The sequence below is a fragment of the Prionailurus bengalensis genome, chromosome E4, assembly GCF_016509475.1.
Source record: "Prionailurus bengalensis isolate Pbe53 chromosome E4, Fcat_Pben_1.1_paternal_pri, whole genome shotgun sequence".
NCBI classification, from domain to species: domain Eukaryota; kingdom Metazoa; phylum Chordata; class Mammalia; order Carnivora; family Felidae; genus Prionailurus; species Prionailurus bengalensis.
The window spans coordinates 23,315,490-23,335,419 of record NC_057360.1 but is presented as its reverse complement, the minus strand read 5'-3'; the positions used below and the strand labels follow the sequence as shown (position 1 = coordinate 23,335,419).

The following is a 19,930-nucleotide window of genomic DNA, read 5'->3' as shown; positions in this document are numbered from 1 at the left end:
CCTAAGAGCCTACTGCTGACTGGAAGTCTCACCTATAACATACACAGTCAACGAACACATACTTTCTATGTCATCTGTATTACATACTGTATTCTTGCAATAAACGGAGCCAGAGAAAACAAAATGTTATTAAGAAAATCATTAGGAAAGGGAAATATATTTACAGTACTGTACTGTACTATAAGTGGATCTGTGCAGTTCAAACACCTGTTGTTCAAGGCTCAACTCTACTCACTATTTTAATGGCAGAGAACCAGAGGCCTGGTCAAAATGTGTTTCTTATACTGCCTTTTAAAAAGACTTGATCGTGACTTCCTTTCAAGGTATCTTTTAGGAAACAAAGACTAGTCTAGAACAGAATGTTTTTCCATCTTATGTGGGTTATACTGGAGCCACAGAGACCAGGCAAGAGTGAAAGGGAGAGGTTGGTTTAATTTGGGCCATGAGAATCACCATGGTTAGGTCCAGCTCAGCCCAGCTGCCAGGAATATGGACTCAGGAGTTGGGTGCTGGCAGTTTTAGGTTGAATACGGTACTTCGATACACAGTCTATTCTAGATCAGTTGTGCTAAGGGAGGAATGAGAGATGTGGATAATAATACATACAAAACGCTGTGAATTTATATCTGCCTGGGAAGGCAGCGCATGAACAGACACGCACATCTTTGCTGTAGTTATGCCTCCACCATTCTACTCTCTCAGAAGAATCAGCTGGGAGGGTGCTGAGGTGAGCTGGGCTGCAGTGGGAACAGGGCCTGAAGTGCAGAGGATAATGTCCCTATTAGATTCTAAGTGTCTTGAAAGCAGGAGCTGGGTCCCCTGTTCACTGATAAAGCTCTAGCACCTTGCTCAGAAAGCACTTAGTATGTTTTTAATGAATGAGTAAGTAAATGGGCAAGTGAATGAATAATCTGAAAACTAACAATATAAGAAAACTGCTGATAAATAATCACAGATTTGCATGCACGCTTCTGTCAAATGACATTGGGTGTGGCGCACTTCTGGAGATGTAGGAACGGAGAACCTCAGCATTTTGCCCTGTAGAATTCCTTAGAGGCCATTTCAGGCTTCTTGTGAGGGCACAGGCAAATATTTTTCTCTTAATGGCCAGGTAGAGAACATTGGAGACTTTGCAGCCCAGAAAGTCTCCGTTCCAACTACTCAGCTCTGCCCTAGTAGTATGAAAGCAGCCATAGACAACACATACATGAATGGGCATGGCTGTGTTCTGATGAAATGTTATTTACAAAAATAGATGGTGGGCTCGATTTGGGCCAAGGGCCACAGTTTGCAGACCCCACTCTTGTGGGCACTCCTGATTACAGAGGAGGACACTAAGGCACATGGAAGTCAAGTGACCTTCCCAAGGACACATGACTGGCCAATGTTGCACTCGTGACTAGAATCTTGATTTATCTAAGTCAACTGTTTTTTCTTGTTGAGGGAAAATCCATTTATTCATCCATTCAAGTATTTGCTGAGAGTCTGCATATCCCAGGCATGGTACTAGCCCCTGGGTGTGCCTGAGTAAACCAGGGATCACATGGCCCTGTTCTTAGCTTACAGCAGAGAAGGGCAGAGGTAGAAGCCATTACAATCAGTGTAAGAAGTGCTACAGGGGCACCTGGGTGGCTCACTTAAGCGTCCAGTTAAGCGTCCAGCTTTAGCTCAGGTCATGATCCCACATTTGTGAGTTTGAGCCCCACATAGGGCTTTCTGTTCTCAGCGCAGAGCCGGCTTCAGATCCTCTGTCTTCCTCTCGCTCTGCCCCTCCCCCACTCTCTCGCACATGCACGCACATGTGCTCTCTGTCTCTGTCTCTCTCAAAAATAAATGAACAAATTAAAAAAAAACAAAGAAGAAGTGCTACAGCAGGGAGGTGTGGGCAGTATCAGAATATACAGGCACCACCCCGGGCAAGAAGCAAACTTTCCTCCACCTTGTGTCCCTGAAGTTTCCTTGGGAAGGGCCAGGCCCTCACTAGCACCGCTAGCATACTCCTATTACACCTGTTAGCACCTCTTCCCAATTCCCTCAATTTAGTTTTCCTCTGAAATCATGTATTCTGACGACACGGTGGAACCCTACACACACAGCTTATTTAGCACACAGGAGCATGGATGATCTCCACTGACCTTTGATCTTTCCAATTAAGAAGTTCTTTGAGTTCACGATCTGATCCATGTCTGAACGGATGGTTCCTTCTAGGTTCTTCGTCAGAGTTCTGCATTCCTCCTTCAAGGCACTTAATCCTTCTGAAACCTGATGCCGAACCAGTTTGTAGGCCTCCTCAAGGAGCTGCAACAGAGAACAGCACATAAATCTGGGCTCGGTCACGTGCAAGCGACTGCTGGAGTCAAGTGGGGGGGGGGGGGCGGTTAATCACAGATTATCATAACATAAACAAACCTGCATGTGCACTCTAATTGTTCTTTCAAAGTTTGAGTCTGTTTGGATCAGTCCTCATGTAAGTGAGACTGAGCAGACTCAAGGTAGGCAGTTCTCTACACAGCAAAGAAATGATTAAAAAAAAAAACAAACCCTGCCCCCCCCCAAAAAGAAGGGAATTCGAGTAGCACAGTCGCATAGCAAAATGATCACTTACACCAAGCCAGGCCCTCTTTCTGTCATTCTTCTTCCCCTTCATTTTGGGCAAAAGGTCTGTCTGAAGGGTTGGCAGGAGCTCCTCCATCACCAGGTTACTTAGGATCTGTGGAGAGGAAGACAGCCGCGGAGTCTGTTAGTTGGTGATTGCTGAATCTGAGCATCAGGCCAACTGAAGTTGTCATCATTGGTCGTCCCTATCCAACATAAGATTGTCCTGGGCTATATAAACTCAGGTAGACTATCAACAATAGCCAAAGTATGGAAAGAGCCCAAGTGTCCATCGATGGATGAATGGATAAAGAAGATGTGGTGTATATATATATACACACACACACAATGGAGTATTACTCAGCAATCAAAAAGAATGAAATCTTGCCATTTGCAACTATGTGTATGGAACCAGAGGGTATTAATAAGCAAAATTAGTCAGTCAGAGAAAGACAAATATCATATGACTTCACTCATATGAAGATTTTAAGACACAGAACAGATGAACACAAGGGAAGGAAAGAAAAAAATAATATAAAAACAGGGAGGGGGACAAAACATAAGAGACTCTTAAATATTGGGGCCCCTGGGTGGCTCAGTCGATTGAGCATCTGGCTTCGGCTCAGGTCATGATCTTGCAGTTCGTGAGTTCGAGCCCTGCGTCAGGCTCTGTGCTGACAGCTCAGAGCCTGAAGCCTGCTTCCGATTCTGTGTCTCCCTCTACTTCTGCTCCTCCCTGACTCGTGCTCTGTCTCTCTGTCTCTCAAAAATAAATAAACATTAAAAATTAAAAAAAAAAGAGAGAAACTCTTAAATATGGAGAGCAAAGGGTTACTGGGGGGGGGGGGGGGTTAAATGGGTAAGAGGCATTAAGGAATCTACTCCTGAAATCATTGTTGCACTATATGTTAACTAACTTAGATGTAAATTAAAAAAATAAAATTAAATAAAAAAAATAAACTCAGCTAGGCTGATAGTTTAACTCTGGTTTTGAGCCTACAGAAATCTCAACTAAGACAATCTTCGAGGATAAATGTTCTTAAACATCTGCAAGGAACAGTAATGTCTGCTGACGGCTCCTCATCGGGAAGGACAAATTCCTCGGATTCAAACTTCTCAGATTCAAACCAAAAGAATCTAGTGCATTTAGGATAAAACCCAAAATTTCACTATGGATAAGGGCACCCTTAGCAACATTGTGAAAGGGGTCAGGCTTTGTTTTGGTGGCTTGAGTCCTGGCTTGTGTCCCCTGTGACCATCATCCTCCTCAAGCTCCCTTGGAATCTGTGTGTCTTCATGTTCTTTGTCCCTGCTGTTCTCTGAACCCCACCTCCATCCTCTATAAAGTTTAGAAAAAGATGGGGGTAACACACAGTTGGGGCAACTGGATGCTTGTGGGATGAACAGAATATGGGGAAGGGTATCTGAAGTTTTCAGAATGTTAAAATTGTTTCCAAGTCACTCCTAAAATGTTGCTTGGCCCAATGAAAAAATTTTTTTGAATCTGAGCAGTGTTCTCTGTGTCAATGTATTACAATGCTCCTTCTTTAACTACCTTCTTTAACTACCCACCTTCCCCTGCATGGAGCAGATTTGTTCAGATTCAGTTTCACTATGAATCTTTTGGGGCTCACAGCTTAGTTTTCAATATCAGGCTATAAAAAGATTTACAAGGGAAAAAGTAATTTTGAGAATGGTAGAAAAGTAGAGAATCATTTGACATCTGTTCTATGAATTTAAAATAATGTTCATGCAAAATAATTGACCTCCTTCTCATAAAAATTCAAATTAGGCTTTGGGAATTATGGACAATTTTTTCTGAGGTCATTGGTCAGCCTCGTGCTAGTGGAAATACTTATGAGCTCACTAGATTTTGCCTTCCACCAAGGGCTCTGTTACAGCAGGGTGTAACACTTAGCTGAACTGAACAGGAACACTCCCAGGGTGGGAGGTGGATGAGCCGTCCAGTCCCCCTGTGCCTGTGGGTTCCTAGGAGAGAAGTCTGCTCAGGTCAGTGCAGGGAGTGGGCCTCCTGTCACCTGGAATACTGAACTTCATGGTATGACAAAGATTATAATGGAGACAGGATTTCTGCTAGTTCTTGTGATTCATCGGTGGAGATTTTTTCTTTCTTAGTCATTCTTTGGGAGCAGTCACGAGGTGAACTAGAATTTTTGAGGAATTTACAAGGAACTTGACGTGTGCAAGCTCCATGGAGTTGAGGAGATCCAACAATTAGATTCAAGTAGGTAGTTAATAATCCATTGACCCTCCCCCCACCATCCTGCACAATGGAGTAAGTCCTTAGTTGGAACACATCTTCCAAAGGGTGATGAAAATGTAGCATAGGGAGAAGGAGCTAAGAAAATAAAGAGACCAAAGCCAGAACTTAAAAACAATGGGAAATATTATCTTAGTTGAAAGTGTTACATTCAGGGTCATAATAATTGCCTGCTTCACCCTTCTGCAGAGACTGGTTTGAGTCTGAACATAAGCATGAGAGGGGTTTGAAAAGATCAAAATGTTACAAAGGCCAAAGGGAAAAAAATCATCTATTTGAGTAGGTTTATAGTTTTCTTTTAGTCTTTCCCATATAATATTCCAAGACATTCAGTTCTATTTTATAGTTTAGGGAATTGAAAAGGAAATATGTCTGGCGGGGGGGAAGGAGGAGAATAGGAGTGGTTTGCAGGGGTGGGGGGCTTGACAAGTCACAGGGCAAGGCAGAGCCTCAGAGTGCCGGGGCCCAACTGTGTCCATCCCAACACCGAGTCACCCTCTTCCCCTAACCTTCAGCCCCACCCTCCATCCTTGTGCTGCCTCTCAGCTTCCCAGGGCCTTCTCTGAGATTCCCTACCTGGGTCAGCTCTCCATGAGCAGGGTCCAAAATTCTGGGGCTGTTCTAGGGAAAGTAGCTACTTTAATAAATAAACTGTGCTAATGAAGGGGTTCCTCAACCTCTCTCTTCAGAACAGGATCCACTGGGTCTCACCATAAGGGCCCTAAAAATACCACTTTTGCTTAAAAAAAAAAAATGGTGTGTGTGTGTGTGTGTGTGTGTGTGTGTGTCTGTGTGTAAATTTAACTTCTAGGATATACAGATTTTAAAATTCCGTCACACATATAAGAAATCAAACATGCTATTAGGTTGTTCAAAATCAACCACACCATGTGTTACCTTCCATATGTGGGGAAGGTGTGAGATCCAGAGAGACCGCCCTCCTTCCTGAGACTGGCCTGATAGTCTGACCAGGCTGTCGGCCTTGTGCCTTTTGTGTTGCTGAGAGGCCATGGGTGAAAGAATCCATTTAAAGGGGCATGTTTGAGGTCATTAGACAAAAGACAACCCTGAAATGCATGGAGAAGGCCTAAAACGTGGACAGTTTTCTTGTCTTGAAACCACCTGTTCTGTGGGAACTATGAACTATTTTCTCAGCTCATCTGGTTAATTTAAAGGCAAATTTAAATTTACAATAATAATTACAAAATAATAAAGATATATTTATTAAATAAATATATTGCTACAATAAATAATAAATATACCAAATCACTGTAAATGCTTTACATCTTGCAAAATTCTTTCCTTCAGGACTTCATTTGATACATTTTTTATAGACAAGTAGGATATATATTGACGGTTTTACTAGTATATAAATATTTTCACCTTAATAGTCTGTAGGCAAGTTATCCTAAGATATTTGCTTTGCCTCGGCAGTTGCCTAAAAAATCACCACTGCCATGAGGGCCCACCAGACTTGCTGTGTGAGTCATTACTATGAAGATAATAATGTAATAATGCTGAACATCTGAATACCAGGCCATGAGGTTAGAGGGGGGTGACGACAAAATGATGATCAAGTAAGTGCTTAGCAGACAGGAAAAAAATGCAAATAAACCCAGTGCTTTAAACAGAAGATGTCAGTATGGAAGCCAATTTGACATATTTAAAAAAAAATAATAAAATAAACAGAAGATGCCAGGGGCACCTGGGAAGCTCAGTTGGTTCAGCATCCTACTTCGGCTCAGGTCATGATCTTGTAGTTCATGGCTTTGAGCCCCGTGTGGGGCTCTGTGCTGACAGCTCAGAGCCCGGAGCCTGCTTCAGATTCCATGTTTCCCTCTCCTCTCTCTGCCTCTCCCCTGCTCTCTCTCTCTCAAAACTAAATAAACATTAAAAAAATTTAAACAGAAGATGTCATATTCTCAAACTCAGTTACGTCATGCCATTTTCTTTAACTACATAGCTCCTCTGGGTCCTTGACCTCTTTTTCCTGTGAGTCTGAGGACAGATGCTGCTTTGGCTTCATATGTGAGATTACAGAGAGGCGGACCCCCGCTAGGCCCCAGACAGGAAGGTTTTGGAATTCATTTCCTTTCTCCAGCTTCTTGAAGGAGAGCCTGATGTGGCTCGAAATGGGTTTTCTGTCACAGACTGGCACTGTGACTTCAGCCAACCTCTCTGAACATTCTTTCAACTGGAGAGTTTTGGACAAACAATCCTTGAAATGCCTTTCAGGCGCTCACATTGTCTGAGTCTAACTTCACCATAGATATTCAGATTCCTGGGGGAGCAAAATTTCTTATTGGGTCACTTGATAATTCCAGCTTTTACTGATCTCGTCTCTGTTTTTGTTTTGTGTTGTTCTGCTTTCCTACTTATGGTATTTTTTATACTGCAAAATTAGCACCTTCCTATCACTGCTGGCTTCCAATGCTTTATGATGTCCATATATGTACAGACCCACATGTCTACCCACATACACTTCTAAGGCTGCCTCGTTCTCGGGATGTTTCTAGGTATGTCTTGCCTCACCACAAGGGCAAGGGATGAGTCATTTGCTTCTCTTGCACCTTCTAGCGCTTAGCACAAATCAACCCAAAGCAAAAAAACAGAAAGTCAACTCAATCCAAAGAAAGGTTTCATTAAGTACCTGTTTTCAATGGCATCGAGAAAGAAGTGAGCTGACATGAGATTCTAAATGAAAAGATTAAGCAAACAGCATAGCTAAACTTGAGGAGTTAAGTAAATGTTGAACTTGGTATAGCCCCATGGTTGGTGCTGATCTTTCACTGGACCAGGAATCGGAAGCCATCATTTCCTTTGCCATCTGTCCACTTAGCATGGGAGCATGAAACTATCAGCTGCACAGGGCAGGGACCATCCTGTCGTGCCCATCTCTGGATCACCAGCCCCAGCATGGTGCCTGGCAGAGAGGGGCTCAATAGCTATTTAATGAATAAAACTGGACAAGTTACTTCACTGCTATATACCTCCCTTGGTTTTCTCATTTACAAAATTGGAAATACTAATAACCTCATGAGATCGATAAAATGAACACACAGAGTTAGGATTTGAACATTAAAAAGTATTACACAAAGGCATTTTAATACTGGTATATCTACTAAATATGTTGGTTTATTTGGCAGGCCAATCAGCATCAAGTGCTTCAGCCTCCCTTTTTGCTTTCATTTTTCTTTATGGTATAAGTACGGTTAGTCCTTAGTCCTCTCAGATTGACGAATGGATATACTTCCCCCAAACATCAGAAACCAAGAGTTAGCCAAAGTTCTGGAATAAGCCTCAAGCTAAGAAATAAATGAGTTTAGAATCCACCAAAGCAGGGGTGGGTGGGAAAGAAGAAGTCATATGGTTAAACAATAAAGAACAGCCCCATCATCACGATCAAATGTTTTCGGCTTCAGATGTTTAATGACCATACGAAGGCAAGGCCTCATCCGGTCTCCTAATAACAAATTTCACTGGCCCCCAAAAGAGGCACTCAGGGAAATGAGGGGAAATTAAAGAACAGCATTGTTGGACCCTGTGTGCCTCTAATTAAATAACGCCGTTCCCATTCTCCTCTTCCTGGCTGAATCAGCTGTGTGATTGGTGTCCTCATGGACACAGTTTCTTTGGAGATTTGTAACAACGTCCCTGGTACCAAGCCAGTGGACATGCTTAGCCCATGACTGGCATTTAACCAAGGTCATAGGAAAATTATATCAGACTATAGAGGATAGAAAACTAGAAGAGGTAAGTAAAACGCATAGAAAACTGTCTTAATGCTTTTAAAATGTATTTCTTTGACTTCATTTATAAATCATTCAGTAAATAAAGACAAGTGCGTGTGCCAAATAGTTTTCCAACAACGTCTCACTTAATGCTCAGTACCCTGCAGGGCAAACATTATCATTACTCTCTTTTTTCAGAGAAGTAACTTGAGACTAAAAGAGGTTAAATAAGTTGGCAAGATTTAATCCAAGTAGGTTGACCTAAGCCCCCATCACACACTTTGAACTATGCCACACTGGCTCGTGTTGGATTGTGGTCTGGAAGCATGAGGTCATTTGAAAGAATAATGCTTTGTAAAGAAAAGAATAGAAAATAATGGAGGGGCGCCTGGGTAGCTCAGTCGGTTGAGCGTCCGACTTCAGCTCAGGTCATGATCTTGCGGTCTATGGGTTCGAGCCCCTTCGGGCTCTGTGCTGACAGCTCGGAGCCTGGAGCCTGCTTCGGATTCTGTGTCTCCCTCTCTCTCTGCCCCTCCCCCACTCATGCTCTGTCTCTCTGTCAAAAATAAATAAACATTAAAACGAATTTTTTTTAGAAAATAATGGAAGCTCCTCGTTGCGGTTGCCCTGTTTTTATACTGTCCTGTTTTGCTCCTGGTCTGGAGGTGTTTGCAGACGGTGCCCAATACTCTGTGGATCAAATGCATCTAGACAATGAGAGAAATGGCCTTCGGAACCACATCTTCCACCTTTTTGTGTGTGGTTATTTATCCTGACCCTCACCTCCTACACACAGAGAAGAGAACCCCAAATTCTGAGCCCATGTTACCTGGACTTCATCCCCAGTGATCATTTCCCACGAGCCATAGTGTCCCTTCTCCTGCCGGAAGAACTGCACAGCTTCTAGAAAGGCTTGGGCTTCAAATGTCGTCTGCTTCATGTAATCTAAAAGAAAGAGGCAAGGGCACTTAGCAAAGAAAAATACTTCTACAGTTTACCATGGTTCTTCGAGTGTCATGGTTCAGAGACCTAATGTTACCTGAATATTATGAGGGATAGAATTACGAGACACAGAAAAATGAAGCAGATCCTGAATTCAAAGTTCATCTGCAGATGTGTGTCCCCTTGCTTGCTCACCACCATAGCAGCTGATTAATTCCATCAGTTACTGGGCATACTGGTTAGGACTAGAAGCAGATCTAGCCCCATTTGTTTCTCTCTTATAAATGTTTCCCTTGGGCACCTAGGCACCTAGTGGCTCTATGCCTCCAACCGTAGCACCTCACTAAGGCAGACCATTCTTTACCAGGGCCTCTGGTATCCACAGTATCCACTCCCAGTTCCCTGAACAAAACTCCAATTTCTTTGTGACTTATTATCAAGTTGCTGTCAAATATGTTGATTTATGCAAATAAAGGATGACAGTTTCTAACACTTTATATAGCAAGATACTATTCTTCTAAACATGTTACACATTTCACTGAAACCTTACAAAAACCTGTGAGGTAACAGGGCACCTGGGTGGCTCAGTCGGTTGAGCATCCGACTTCGGCTCAGGTCATGATCTCGCGGTCCATGAGTTCGAGCCCCGCGTCGGGCTCTGTGCTGACAGCTCAGAGCCTGGAGTCTGCATTAGATTCTGTGTCTCCCTCTCTGCCCCTCCCCTGTTTGTGCTCTCTCTCTCTCTCTCAAAAATAAATAAAGACTAAAAAAAATTTAAAAACCAAAACCCAAAAAACCTGTGAGGTGAGTGCTATTATCCTGTCGACTATACAGATGCTCCAAAAGCCCAGAAAGATTAATTAATTGCTTAAGGTCATACAGCTAGCAAGCGGGTGAACTCAGGTATTCTGATCCCAGTCAGAATGCACTATGCTATACTACTTCACATATTAGTTTTATGGTTTTGCCCTTCCAAACAGATTAGATTTTAAAAGGTGTTATATCTGAGAGGTAATGTTTAATGCAGGATTTTAAGTGTAGTCGAGGAAGCAGGGGCTCAACAGCCTTCCCAGAATTCCACAAATCACACCACGAATGCAAAAATTCTGCGAGGGACTGAATGGTTTGTGTCCCCCAGAAGTCATAGGTTGAAACCCTAATCCCCAGTATGATATTTGCAGCTAGAGCCTTTGTGAGGTAATCAGGTCACAAAGGTATGTTGGGATTACTGCCCTTATCATGATGGGATTAGTGCCTTTATAAGAAGAGAGCTCTTCCCCCGCTTTTGGCTCTCTCTCCAAACACTGGATCTGCGGGTGCTTTGATCTTGGACTTACAGTATTTTTGTTATAGTAGCCCAAACGACTGAGGCAATTTTCAATGCACAAAATATCTGTTAGAGGATACAGTGATAACAGAATTATAAAAATCTTTGCAGGGGAATAAATTTTATAAATAATCTAATAATAAAGAATGGAACAGTAAATAAATCAAATCTTAGGGGAAATAAGGCAAAATGAAGTGACTGAAAGGGCCAAGTCTCTTGCCTCCAGCCTCTCCTCTAGAACATGAAGCTCTCTTGCTAACAGCATATGATCTGCCTTTATAGGGCAAATTAGATTGGTCAGTTCAAGGCAGCTGATTCACTGGGGACATTCGGAGCTTCAGACAATGGGATTACTCAGTCAAGGAATGAATGGTGGCTAAGTGGGATGAAGCTGAACTAAAAAGGATCGATGTGCTCCAGAAGGTGACAATCAATTAATAGGCTGTAGATGACTACATTGAGATTTATTTACGAGGTCATAAGCCTCAGGAACTTGGAAAAGGGAAAATACAATTCAAGGCTAGCCTTGATAAGATTTTCAAGCAGGGGTGCCTGGGTGGCTCAGTCAGTTAAGTGTGCAACTTCGGCTAAGGTCATGATCTCATGGTTCCTGAGTCTGAGCCCCACTGTCAGCGTGGAGCCCACTTTGGATCTACTGTCCCTCCCTTCTTTAGCTGTCCCTCCCCCCATCCCCATTCCACCTCTCCCACCACCACCCACCTCTCTCTCTCTTAAAAATAAACACTTAAAAAAAATTTTTTTAAATGAAAAAGAGTTCAAGCAAAATTCTCCACAGTGAGGATACCACAAAGCCCAGAAGTTCCACCTTCAAAAATGTGGGACAGTAACTGACATTTCTAATATTGACATATAGTTCTGCTCAAGCTCTAAATCAGAAAAAGAGCACGTCTGAGAATCAAGTTTTTAAATTGATGTATTTCTTCCTTGTTATTTTTTCTGGTTTGGCAAATGATTTAGTGTTTAATCTTTGAGGCTTGGAAAACACAAATTGAAGTCTTGGTATAAAATTGACAACAAGGGGGCTGTGATATGGAGCTCGGTACACTGGGAGGGACTTTACCAACAGAGATGGAAACTGTAATTGCTACACTGAGATTCAAGATTGACTCATGAGCTCTTATTTTTAACAGCTGTTTTCATTTCCAACCTCAGGAAACAAAGACATGGAAGAAAATGTGGTACTCGGATGGAGTGAGTACTGCCAGACCTGCGAACCTCAGAATAAGGTTTTAAATTCATGTCTTTACCAAAAGCATAAATTTACTTATTTCTTCCCCCCCTAACCTCAGCAACCAAAGGAGGTATTTGAAATCCTACTCCTACCTTCTATTACTCTATCAAAGCAAACTATAGCATTCCCACTATAGTTGTGTTTTCAAAACCTTCTGGAAAAAATAACTGAAGAAATGGAATGTGGAGACAATGATGTGGGAGTCAGAGAGAAGTCCAAGAGGAAAATGGGGAGCTGGAATATAGTAGCGGTGGATGAAGCACCTTCATACAGGCAGAGAAGAAAAGGGTTAGTAATCAAATGAACCACACAGGAAATTATAGTAATTGAACACCAGCAATGAAGCCTGAAAGAATGAGGGCAGGGATCTGAATTCTGGACTTTCTACCATTAGGATAGATTTAAACTGCATTTTAACTACTCCTTGACCATAGGGGAAAAAAGGATCTAACCTACTGATTCATCGTTAGATTTTCAGGTTATAAACTGATTAGGTAAATTAATTTATACAAAACTTTTAGGACAGTATCTGCCACATAGCAAGTTGTTTTATGGATATTGGTTCTCGTTATTGTAAGCCAAGCTCAACAGCAACTGCCAGATCATTAAGGAAATGAAGAACAAAGGTGTGCTTTGTAAGAGACAGAACTGTATTGCAATAGTAATGTGACCTTCATTTCTTCTAAGTTCTTTGCAAAGGCATCACTGAACTCAGCCAGAATGTACAGGTGTTTGAGAGAAACCGGATTATCAGTTATTTGATCAACTTCCTGCCACAGATCTCATGAGAACAAATCCCAGGATCACAATCGTCCACTCTCCTGCCAACAAGCAACTGAGAGTTTAGTCCAATGGTCCCCAGAATCAACAAAGGCCTTTGCTTGTTAAGTCTTCTCCGTGTAAGCTGACTTAGAAAAATGGCAGGTATCAGCTCCAACTCTACTTTTCCAACAGGCTGTAATTATGAAGTTGCGGAGAACTTAGGTATCATTAAATCCAGATCCCTCATTTTATGGCTGAGGAAATTGGAACAAAAAATGGTTAATTTCTTAGCCGAAGGTCACACAGCTGGTCAGAATCAGAGCCAAGAGTTGAAAAAGTAGCTCTGGCATGTCATAAGCGGCCTTGGCATTCATGCTTACTTAAATCACAGACTAAGAGAGCTGAAAGTGGTCTTAAAGGTCACCTACCCTAAGCTCTCATTCAATGCTAGAAGCCCTCAGAATCCCAGACACTCATCTGGCCTCGGCTTGAATATTTCCAGTGACAGGAAACTCACAATTTAGTGAAATAGTCATGGAACTGCTCTAATTATTTGAAAAATTTTCCTTGTATTGAGCCAAAATCTGTTTCCATGAACTCTCATTAATCCCATTTCTGATTTTCAGAGCAAAATAGACAAGTTTACTTGTCCTCTTCTGTAGGGCAACTCTAAAAGAATAGCTGAATATCCTCATTTTCCCTCAACCGTTTTTTAAACAATATAGTTTTGGGGATCCTTTAAATTCAGCCCTACCTTTTCTTTCCTTCCCTTAGTAACCAATTCCATTTAGTCAATATCTTTCTTAAATTTGGCCCACACTGAATACAACCCACTGAGTATTTTTCAACTTGTGTAAGTTATGTAAAGTAGAAAGATTACGTTCCTTTTTTTTGGTCCCTAACTTCCTTTCTAAAATACAAATACATCACACCATTGACTCATACCTTTCTTACAGTCACATAAGATCCTACAACTTTTTTTGTATAAAACCCCTGTCAGTTTAATCCTTTCCTAACCCGTACTTTGGCTTTTGGTTTTGAAGTACAGGTTTTAACACTGCCCCTAATAAATTACAACTTACTGTGATCAAATCAGTGCTCCACAGCCTGCCAAAATCATTTAAAAATTATAATTGTTCCCAAACTCCCTTTCACGTCTGTAACATTCAACTATTTTGGTGGGCTTACTTTCTGTGTTTTATCCAACTGACTGATAACAACATTCATCAGATCAGGGGCAAGGACAGATCCCTGGGAAATTCTAAACATTTCAGAAGATATGTGGGAGAGACATCTTGGCCATCCATTCAACTATCACATCCTCAGGACCAAGACATGTCTATTCTCCTTAGTCTCTCCCTTTTTCGCATCTGTGCAGTTGCATGGGAAACTCCTATTTGGGAGACATGATTAAGGATTCTGCAAGGAAAAGAAAGCTTCTCTATGCCCCTTGGGGAAGAGTTATTCAGGGGGCCAGCTTTTGTTTCCCCCCCACCCCTTACACAGATTTACAGCATGTCTGAGTCAACTGAAACACCAAAGCTCTAAGGCCTAGGCAGTCATTCTGGATTTTGACTCTGGCTGCTGTGTTGGGACTCCCTGACTCAGGCTGGGTTTGGAAGCTGCGTTGTTATTTTATTTTATCGGTTCACTGCGCCAAGCCATGTTAGCTGATCTGCCTGGTGATCTGTAAAAGTTATGTAACTGCATTACTCACTACACTGCTATGGGGTTCATGTCACTAATGTATACTTCGAAATTGTCTTTAGCTTCAGGTCGTATGTCGTCTTTTCTGGGAGAGCTGCAGTAAGTCCGTTTGCCCTAGTTTCTTCTCTAGAACAGAGGAGAAGAAGTACAGTGGCAAGTAACCAACATTTATTGAATACTAACAATAGAAGTATAAGCCAATGTTTATACACACCATCTCATATAATCCTTCCAGCCATCCCATTAGGTAAGGATTAATAGTCCCAGTTTTAAATTTTTTAAATGTTCATTTTTGAGAGAGAGGGAGTGCAAGTTGGGGAGGGGCAGATAGAGAGGGAGACAGACGATCCCAAGCAGGCTCTGTGCTGACAGCAGAGAGCCCAATGTGGGGCTCAGACCCAGGAACCATGAGATCGTGACCTGAGCTGAAGTTGGATGCTTAACAGACTGAGCCACCCAGGTGCCGCTTAATATTCCCACTTTAAGGCTGAGAAAGAAACTGACTTCAGGAAGGTTGAATAATTTGTTTAAGCTAATATGTGGTCAAGAAAGGCCTACTCTTACTTCCAAAGTCCTGTTACACAGTCTATGGTTTAATTTTTTAAAACTTTTTATTTTGAGGTAATTGTAGATTCATGTGTTCTTAAAAGAAATAATACAGAGATATCCAATATACCCTTCACCCCATTTCTCCTAACAGGAATATCTTGCAAAACCATAGCACAATATCACCACCAGGAAATTGACATTGATGCTGTCTCACCAGTTTGATATGTATGCACATGTACATGTGTGTATGTTTGCACATGCATGTATATGTGTGTGTATTGTGGTTTAACTTTCAAATTGCGTTAAATTTCCTTTCCTCATCAAGGTTTAGAACCATTTAATTATAGAGTTTGAATATACCATAGGATCATCTAGTTCAACCACTCGTTTAACAAGTGAGCAAACTGAAGGCCAGACAGAATGTGACATTCTTAAAAACAGAACAAAAGAAAATACTATGGTGGAATTAAAAATGAATGGGGTCCATCCTAACGAAATGGTAATAAAAGTTTTTATTTTAAAAATTTATTCATGACCTAAGCAAATATTTATTGCCATATTATAAATGATAACTCATGAGCACTAGCCCCAAGATTACTTAGAAGTCCCTGAATTATATTTCATAAACTACTAGACTAAAACATATATCTGCTGACCAAATCTTATTTGCGTTAGTGGATACAGAGCTGCCAAGAAGAGAAGAGGAATAGGTCAAGAAAAAAATGTGTGCTTCACGGAGATCCAGGCACCTGAAGATGAGTTATAACGGTGTTGCTCTAGGTGAAAATACAAAGATACAGAACTCACTCTGAGGATATAAATGGCTTCTCAAACAGATGGCAGAAAGGTGTTCCAGTGAAGATGTTTTGATAGAAGTTTTGAATCACATAGGAAAAGGCTGCATGCCTCATTTGATTAAAAGCAGTGCATCTCATGAATCTTGATATGTCAATAAATATTAAAAGACTGTTTGTCAATAGAGAAAAGGAAGTGGTGATTACTAGAACAAGTGAAGACAGACTAGCCCATTTCCTTCACACCGACATACTAGATTGGCAGATTAGAAGGCTGTTGGAGACATCCTGCATCTAGATTCTAGCAAGGCAATTCTTAAAGCTTTATATGCTTTTGATTGACACACTGAAGATATTTAGATTGGTTGATAATGCCAGTACACATAATCGACTAAACAACCTCAGTGACGGCTGCTGGTTAAAGGGCTGACATCCTAGAGGAAAATCTTGAGGGCACTGCCCTTAAAACATTTTCAATTACTTAAAAAAGGCAAGCTAGATAAGCCCAGGGTTTCACTTAACTGCGAGCCCAGTGCAAGTTAGTGATGTGATGCAGTTGTACACAGGGCAGGTGAGGTTGGGCCATGGGACTGTGGAGCATAATCAGGACAAGGAAAGTCATAGATGGAATCTGAGATACGCTCCTAAGAAATTATCATTACACACTTCTAGTTGATGCTGAGAAGCAGAATATTTTACAAACATCTTTTTAAAAAGTGGAGTGCTTCTGAAGGAGACCAAATAAATGAGGAGTCTCACAGCCTTGAAAAGAAAAAACCTCGAGGAAAGAGATCTTCATCATCTATGTGAAGATCTGCAACGTAAAAGAACACTGGACTTGTTCCATGTAGATTCAGATACACAGTCAGGTCTGCATGGTCCAAAGCACAGTGTGGCATATTTTCACTGAAATAGGGAACAGATTTCTAACACTTATATGTATCTTAGAGTGAGGCAGGCTCCAACTGGGTGTCAGAATTCTCCCTCAAGAGGAAGTGCTCCATCTGGGCTGAGCTGCCTTGTAGAAGGTATGCAGACATGCTCAAACCCCGTCTTATACACTCTCAGAACATCATGTGCCTCCTCACCATAGCACTTACAATAATTATAATTTCATAGTTATTAGTGTAATCATTTGAAATATGCCTTCCCCTAGCCTGTAAGTTCCAAGAGGACAGGAACTTTCTCTGTAGTTTGCATTCACCACTGTATCCTCAATCCGTAGCCCAGTGCCTGGCACATAAGAAAGAGAGAGAAAAAGAGAGATGGAGTGGGGAAAGGGGGAAAGGGGGAGGGAGAGAGCGAGGGAGATAGAGGGAGAGAGGGAAGGAAGGGAGGGAGGAATGGAGGGAGGGATGGAGGGAGGGAAGGAATTTAAATACTAGAGGGAGGGCAAGATTAAATTTCCTTTTAAAGTTCTGTCTAAACCAAGATTCCTTCCTTCCTTCCTTCCTCCCTCCCTTCCTTCCTTCCTTCTTTTCAACAGCACAAGCAGTGGGGAAGAAGGGAAGAGGGAGAAGGAGGGGAGAGGGAGGGGGAGGGAAGGAGGAGGGGAGGGGAAGGGGGAGAGGGAGAGAATCTTAAGCACAATGCCCAACGTGGGGCTCCATCCCAGGACCCTGGGATCACAACCTGAGCCGAAACCAACTGAGCCACCCAGGCACCTCAAACCAAGATTTCTTGGTTCCAGATAAGACCCAAGTGTCACAAATGAATCAGATTCTCTCTTAATAAGTCTCTTTCTTACTGTTGTAAAGAGGTACTGAAGGGAATTGACATACTCTACCCCCGTGCTTCTCGGACTTTGGTGAGGATCAGAAAAACGGATTGCTGAGCTTCACCCCCAGACTTTTCAGATACAGTAAGGTACAGGGCGGAGTCCAAGAATTTGCTTTTCTAATGAGCTCCCAGATGATGCCGATGCTTTAGGTACAGGGGCACACCTTGAGAACCATTCCTCTACCCAAAATAAGGGGAGTGGTTCTCAAACATCAGAATCACCTATGTGCTTGTTAAAAATGCAATTCTTGGAGGGAGCGCCTGGGTAGCTCAGTCGGTTAAGCGTCTGACTTTGGCTCGGGTCATGATCTCATGGTTTGTGGGTTCAAGACCCGCATCAGGCTCTGTGTTGACAGCTCAGAGCCTGAAGCCTGCTTTGGACTCTCTCTCTCTGCCCCTCCCTGGCTTGCACTCTCTCTCTCTCTCAAAAATAAATAAGCATTAAAAATGCAATTCTTGATCTTGCTCTAGGAATCTGCATTTAAAAAGCTGTTCAGCAAATTCTGTTGCAAGTGGTTTATAAACTATAGATTTTGAGAAAACACAAATTGCATAGAAGAAAAAGATACAATAGAAGACCATAACTTTTGAATGCTTATTAGTATCTTGATGAACTTATTCCCTCATTATCAGGTTAGGAAATGTCCCCTCTGCCGACTGCTCACTCACTTAACACAAAAGAACCCTTGTTCTTAAAGTGATGTATAAAAATAGTACTACAATGAAGCTCTGTCAAAAGGTATGTGGATAAGGAAATACTTTGGGCAGGTTCATACAGACATCATTTCAAACAACTAGAACTCTATCCATTGAGGGCAATCATCACTGCCCAGACATAAATCCTCACTTGTGACCCTGGCTGAATCCCATTTTCTCTTTTTTGGTACTCAGTTGATATATAGACTATGTCTTCTGTGTGGCAGCCTTCTTTTCCTTAGCATAAACAATCCCGTTTACTTTAAGTTTTTTCAAAGCCTTAAAAAAATAAAAATGACCCCACTCCTCTCTCTTTCAAACAGTAAGGATGGTGTCATCAAAATCCTGATAAGGGAGGAGAGAATATTTGCTTCCCTCTAAATACCATGAAGATGGTCTGTGTCCTGAAGCTGTGTTCACTAAACATGCTTTCCATGGACCTGAAAGAGTTGATCTGTCACCCTATCCGTGTTAGATACCTGGGCAGAGTCAGGCCAGGAGAACAATAACACAATCAATGATTTCCTATATGCCCAGGACAAACATTTATGTCTTTAGATGGGGGAGATTCGTATTTGAAGACAGCAAGTGCAGAACGGTCTTCCAATATCCTAGTAACTATTCGTGGAGATCCTGCTGAAATGATCTCAAAGGAAAAAAATAATCATGCCCTAAAACTTAAATGAAAACGATCTAATTTCCTCTTTAAAACGTGAATTGTAGGAAGACGTCACTATGTAATGTGCACAGGCAGTTGAGGCAGTGCACATGCGCGGGTAATCTTTCAGCTCAGACCACAGAAACTGGGTCACGTGCATATCGCTGCCCTTGTGGGGAGTTGTGTGGCTTACTCCCTGCAGGCAAAACGTGACCACGCAGCCTGGACACAATTTCAAGCAAGCTTGAGTTTTCAGATAAATAAGGAAGATGCTCCTCTAGCCACAGACTTGCCCTTCATTTTTGATGACACTTTCTCTTATTCCTGGAGATGATTGTTTACACATGGGTCTTATTATAATTGTCACTGCAGCACACAAAAACGTTAGGGAAATTCTTCCTGACTGCATCTATGGATGACCTTTGTCTTGTGAGCTCAAAACACCTTGTGTAATCTTACCCACGTCGGTGGGAGGACGCTTTCTACAAGTAAGGCAGACAGGGGAAGGACTTGGCCAGGTTTACGTTAGAGAACAAATCACTGGGGTTAACTGGCATCACTTTATCATGTCCTAGCCTGATACACCCACAGAGTATAGCACCGTCTGCCGATGCTATCTGGGGATTTTCCACTCATCGTCATTACCAATGATTAATAATAGCATCCAGCTTGCACTTGTCAGAAGTTCTTACAGTTTACATCTCATTTGAGTCTTACAGCTATCTCATGAGACAGGTAAGCCAGATGTAATCATTCCTAGGTAGCAAATGGAAAAACTCAAAATCAAAGAAGTTGAAGTCATTACCCAAGGTCATATAAATACATAACTCATTTCATTGGGTCATCAAAGGAGAGTA

General features: G+C 41.9%; 1 protein-coding gene across 1 annotated transcript in view; it reads right to left on the bottom strand.

The window, feature by feature from the left end:
* The window catches only part of NIBAN1 (niban apoptosis regulator 1), a 152,272-nt gene that overhangs the window by 20,060 nt on the left and 112,282 nt on the right, over positions 1–19,930 (bottom strand). Inside the window, exons 6-8 of the mRNA XM_043568867.1 lie at positions 9,437–9,552; positions 2,606–2,710; positions 2,136–2,298 (exon numbers count right to left, since the gene is read on the bottom strand). Of these exons, the coding sequence (XP_043424802.1) occupies positions 2,136–2,298; positions 2,606–2,710; positions 9,437–9,552 (384 nt within the window). The remainder of the gene's footprint in view (positions 1–2,135; positions 2,299–2,605; positions 2,711–9,436; positions 9,553–19,930) is intronic.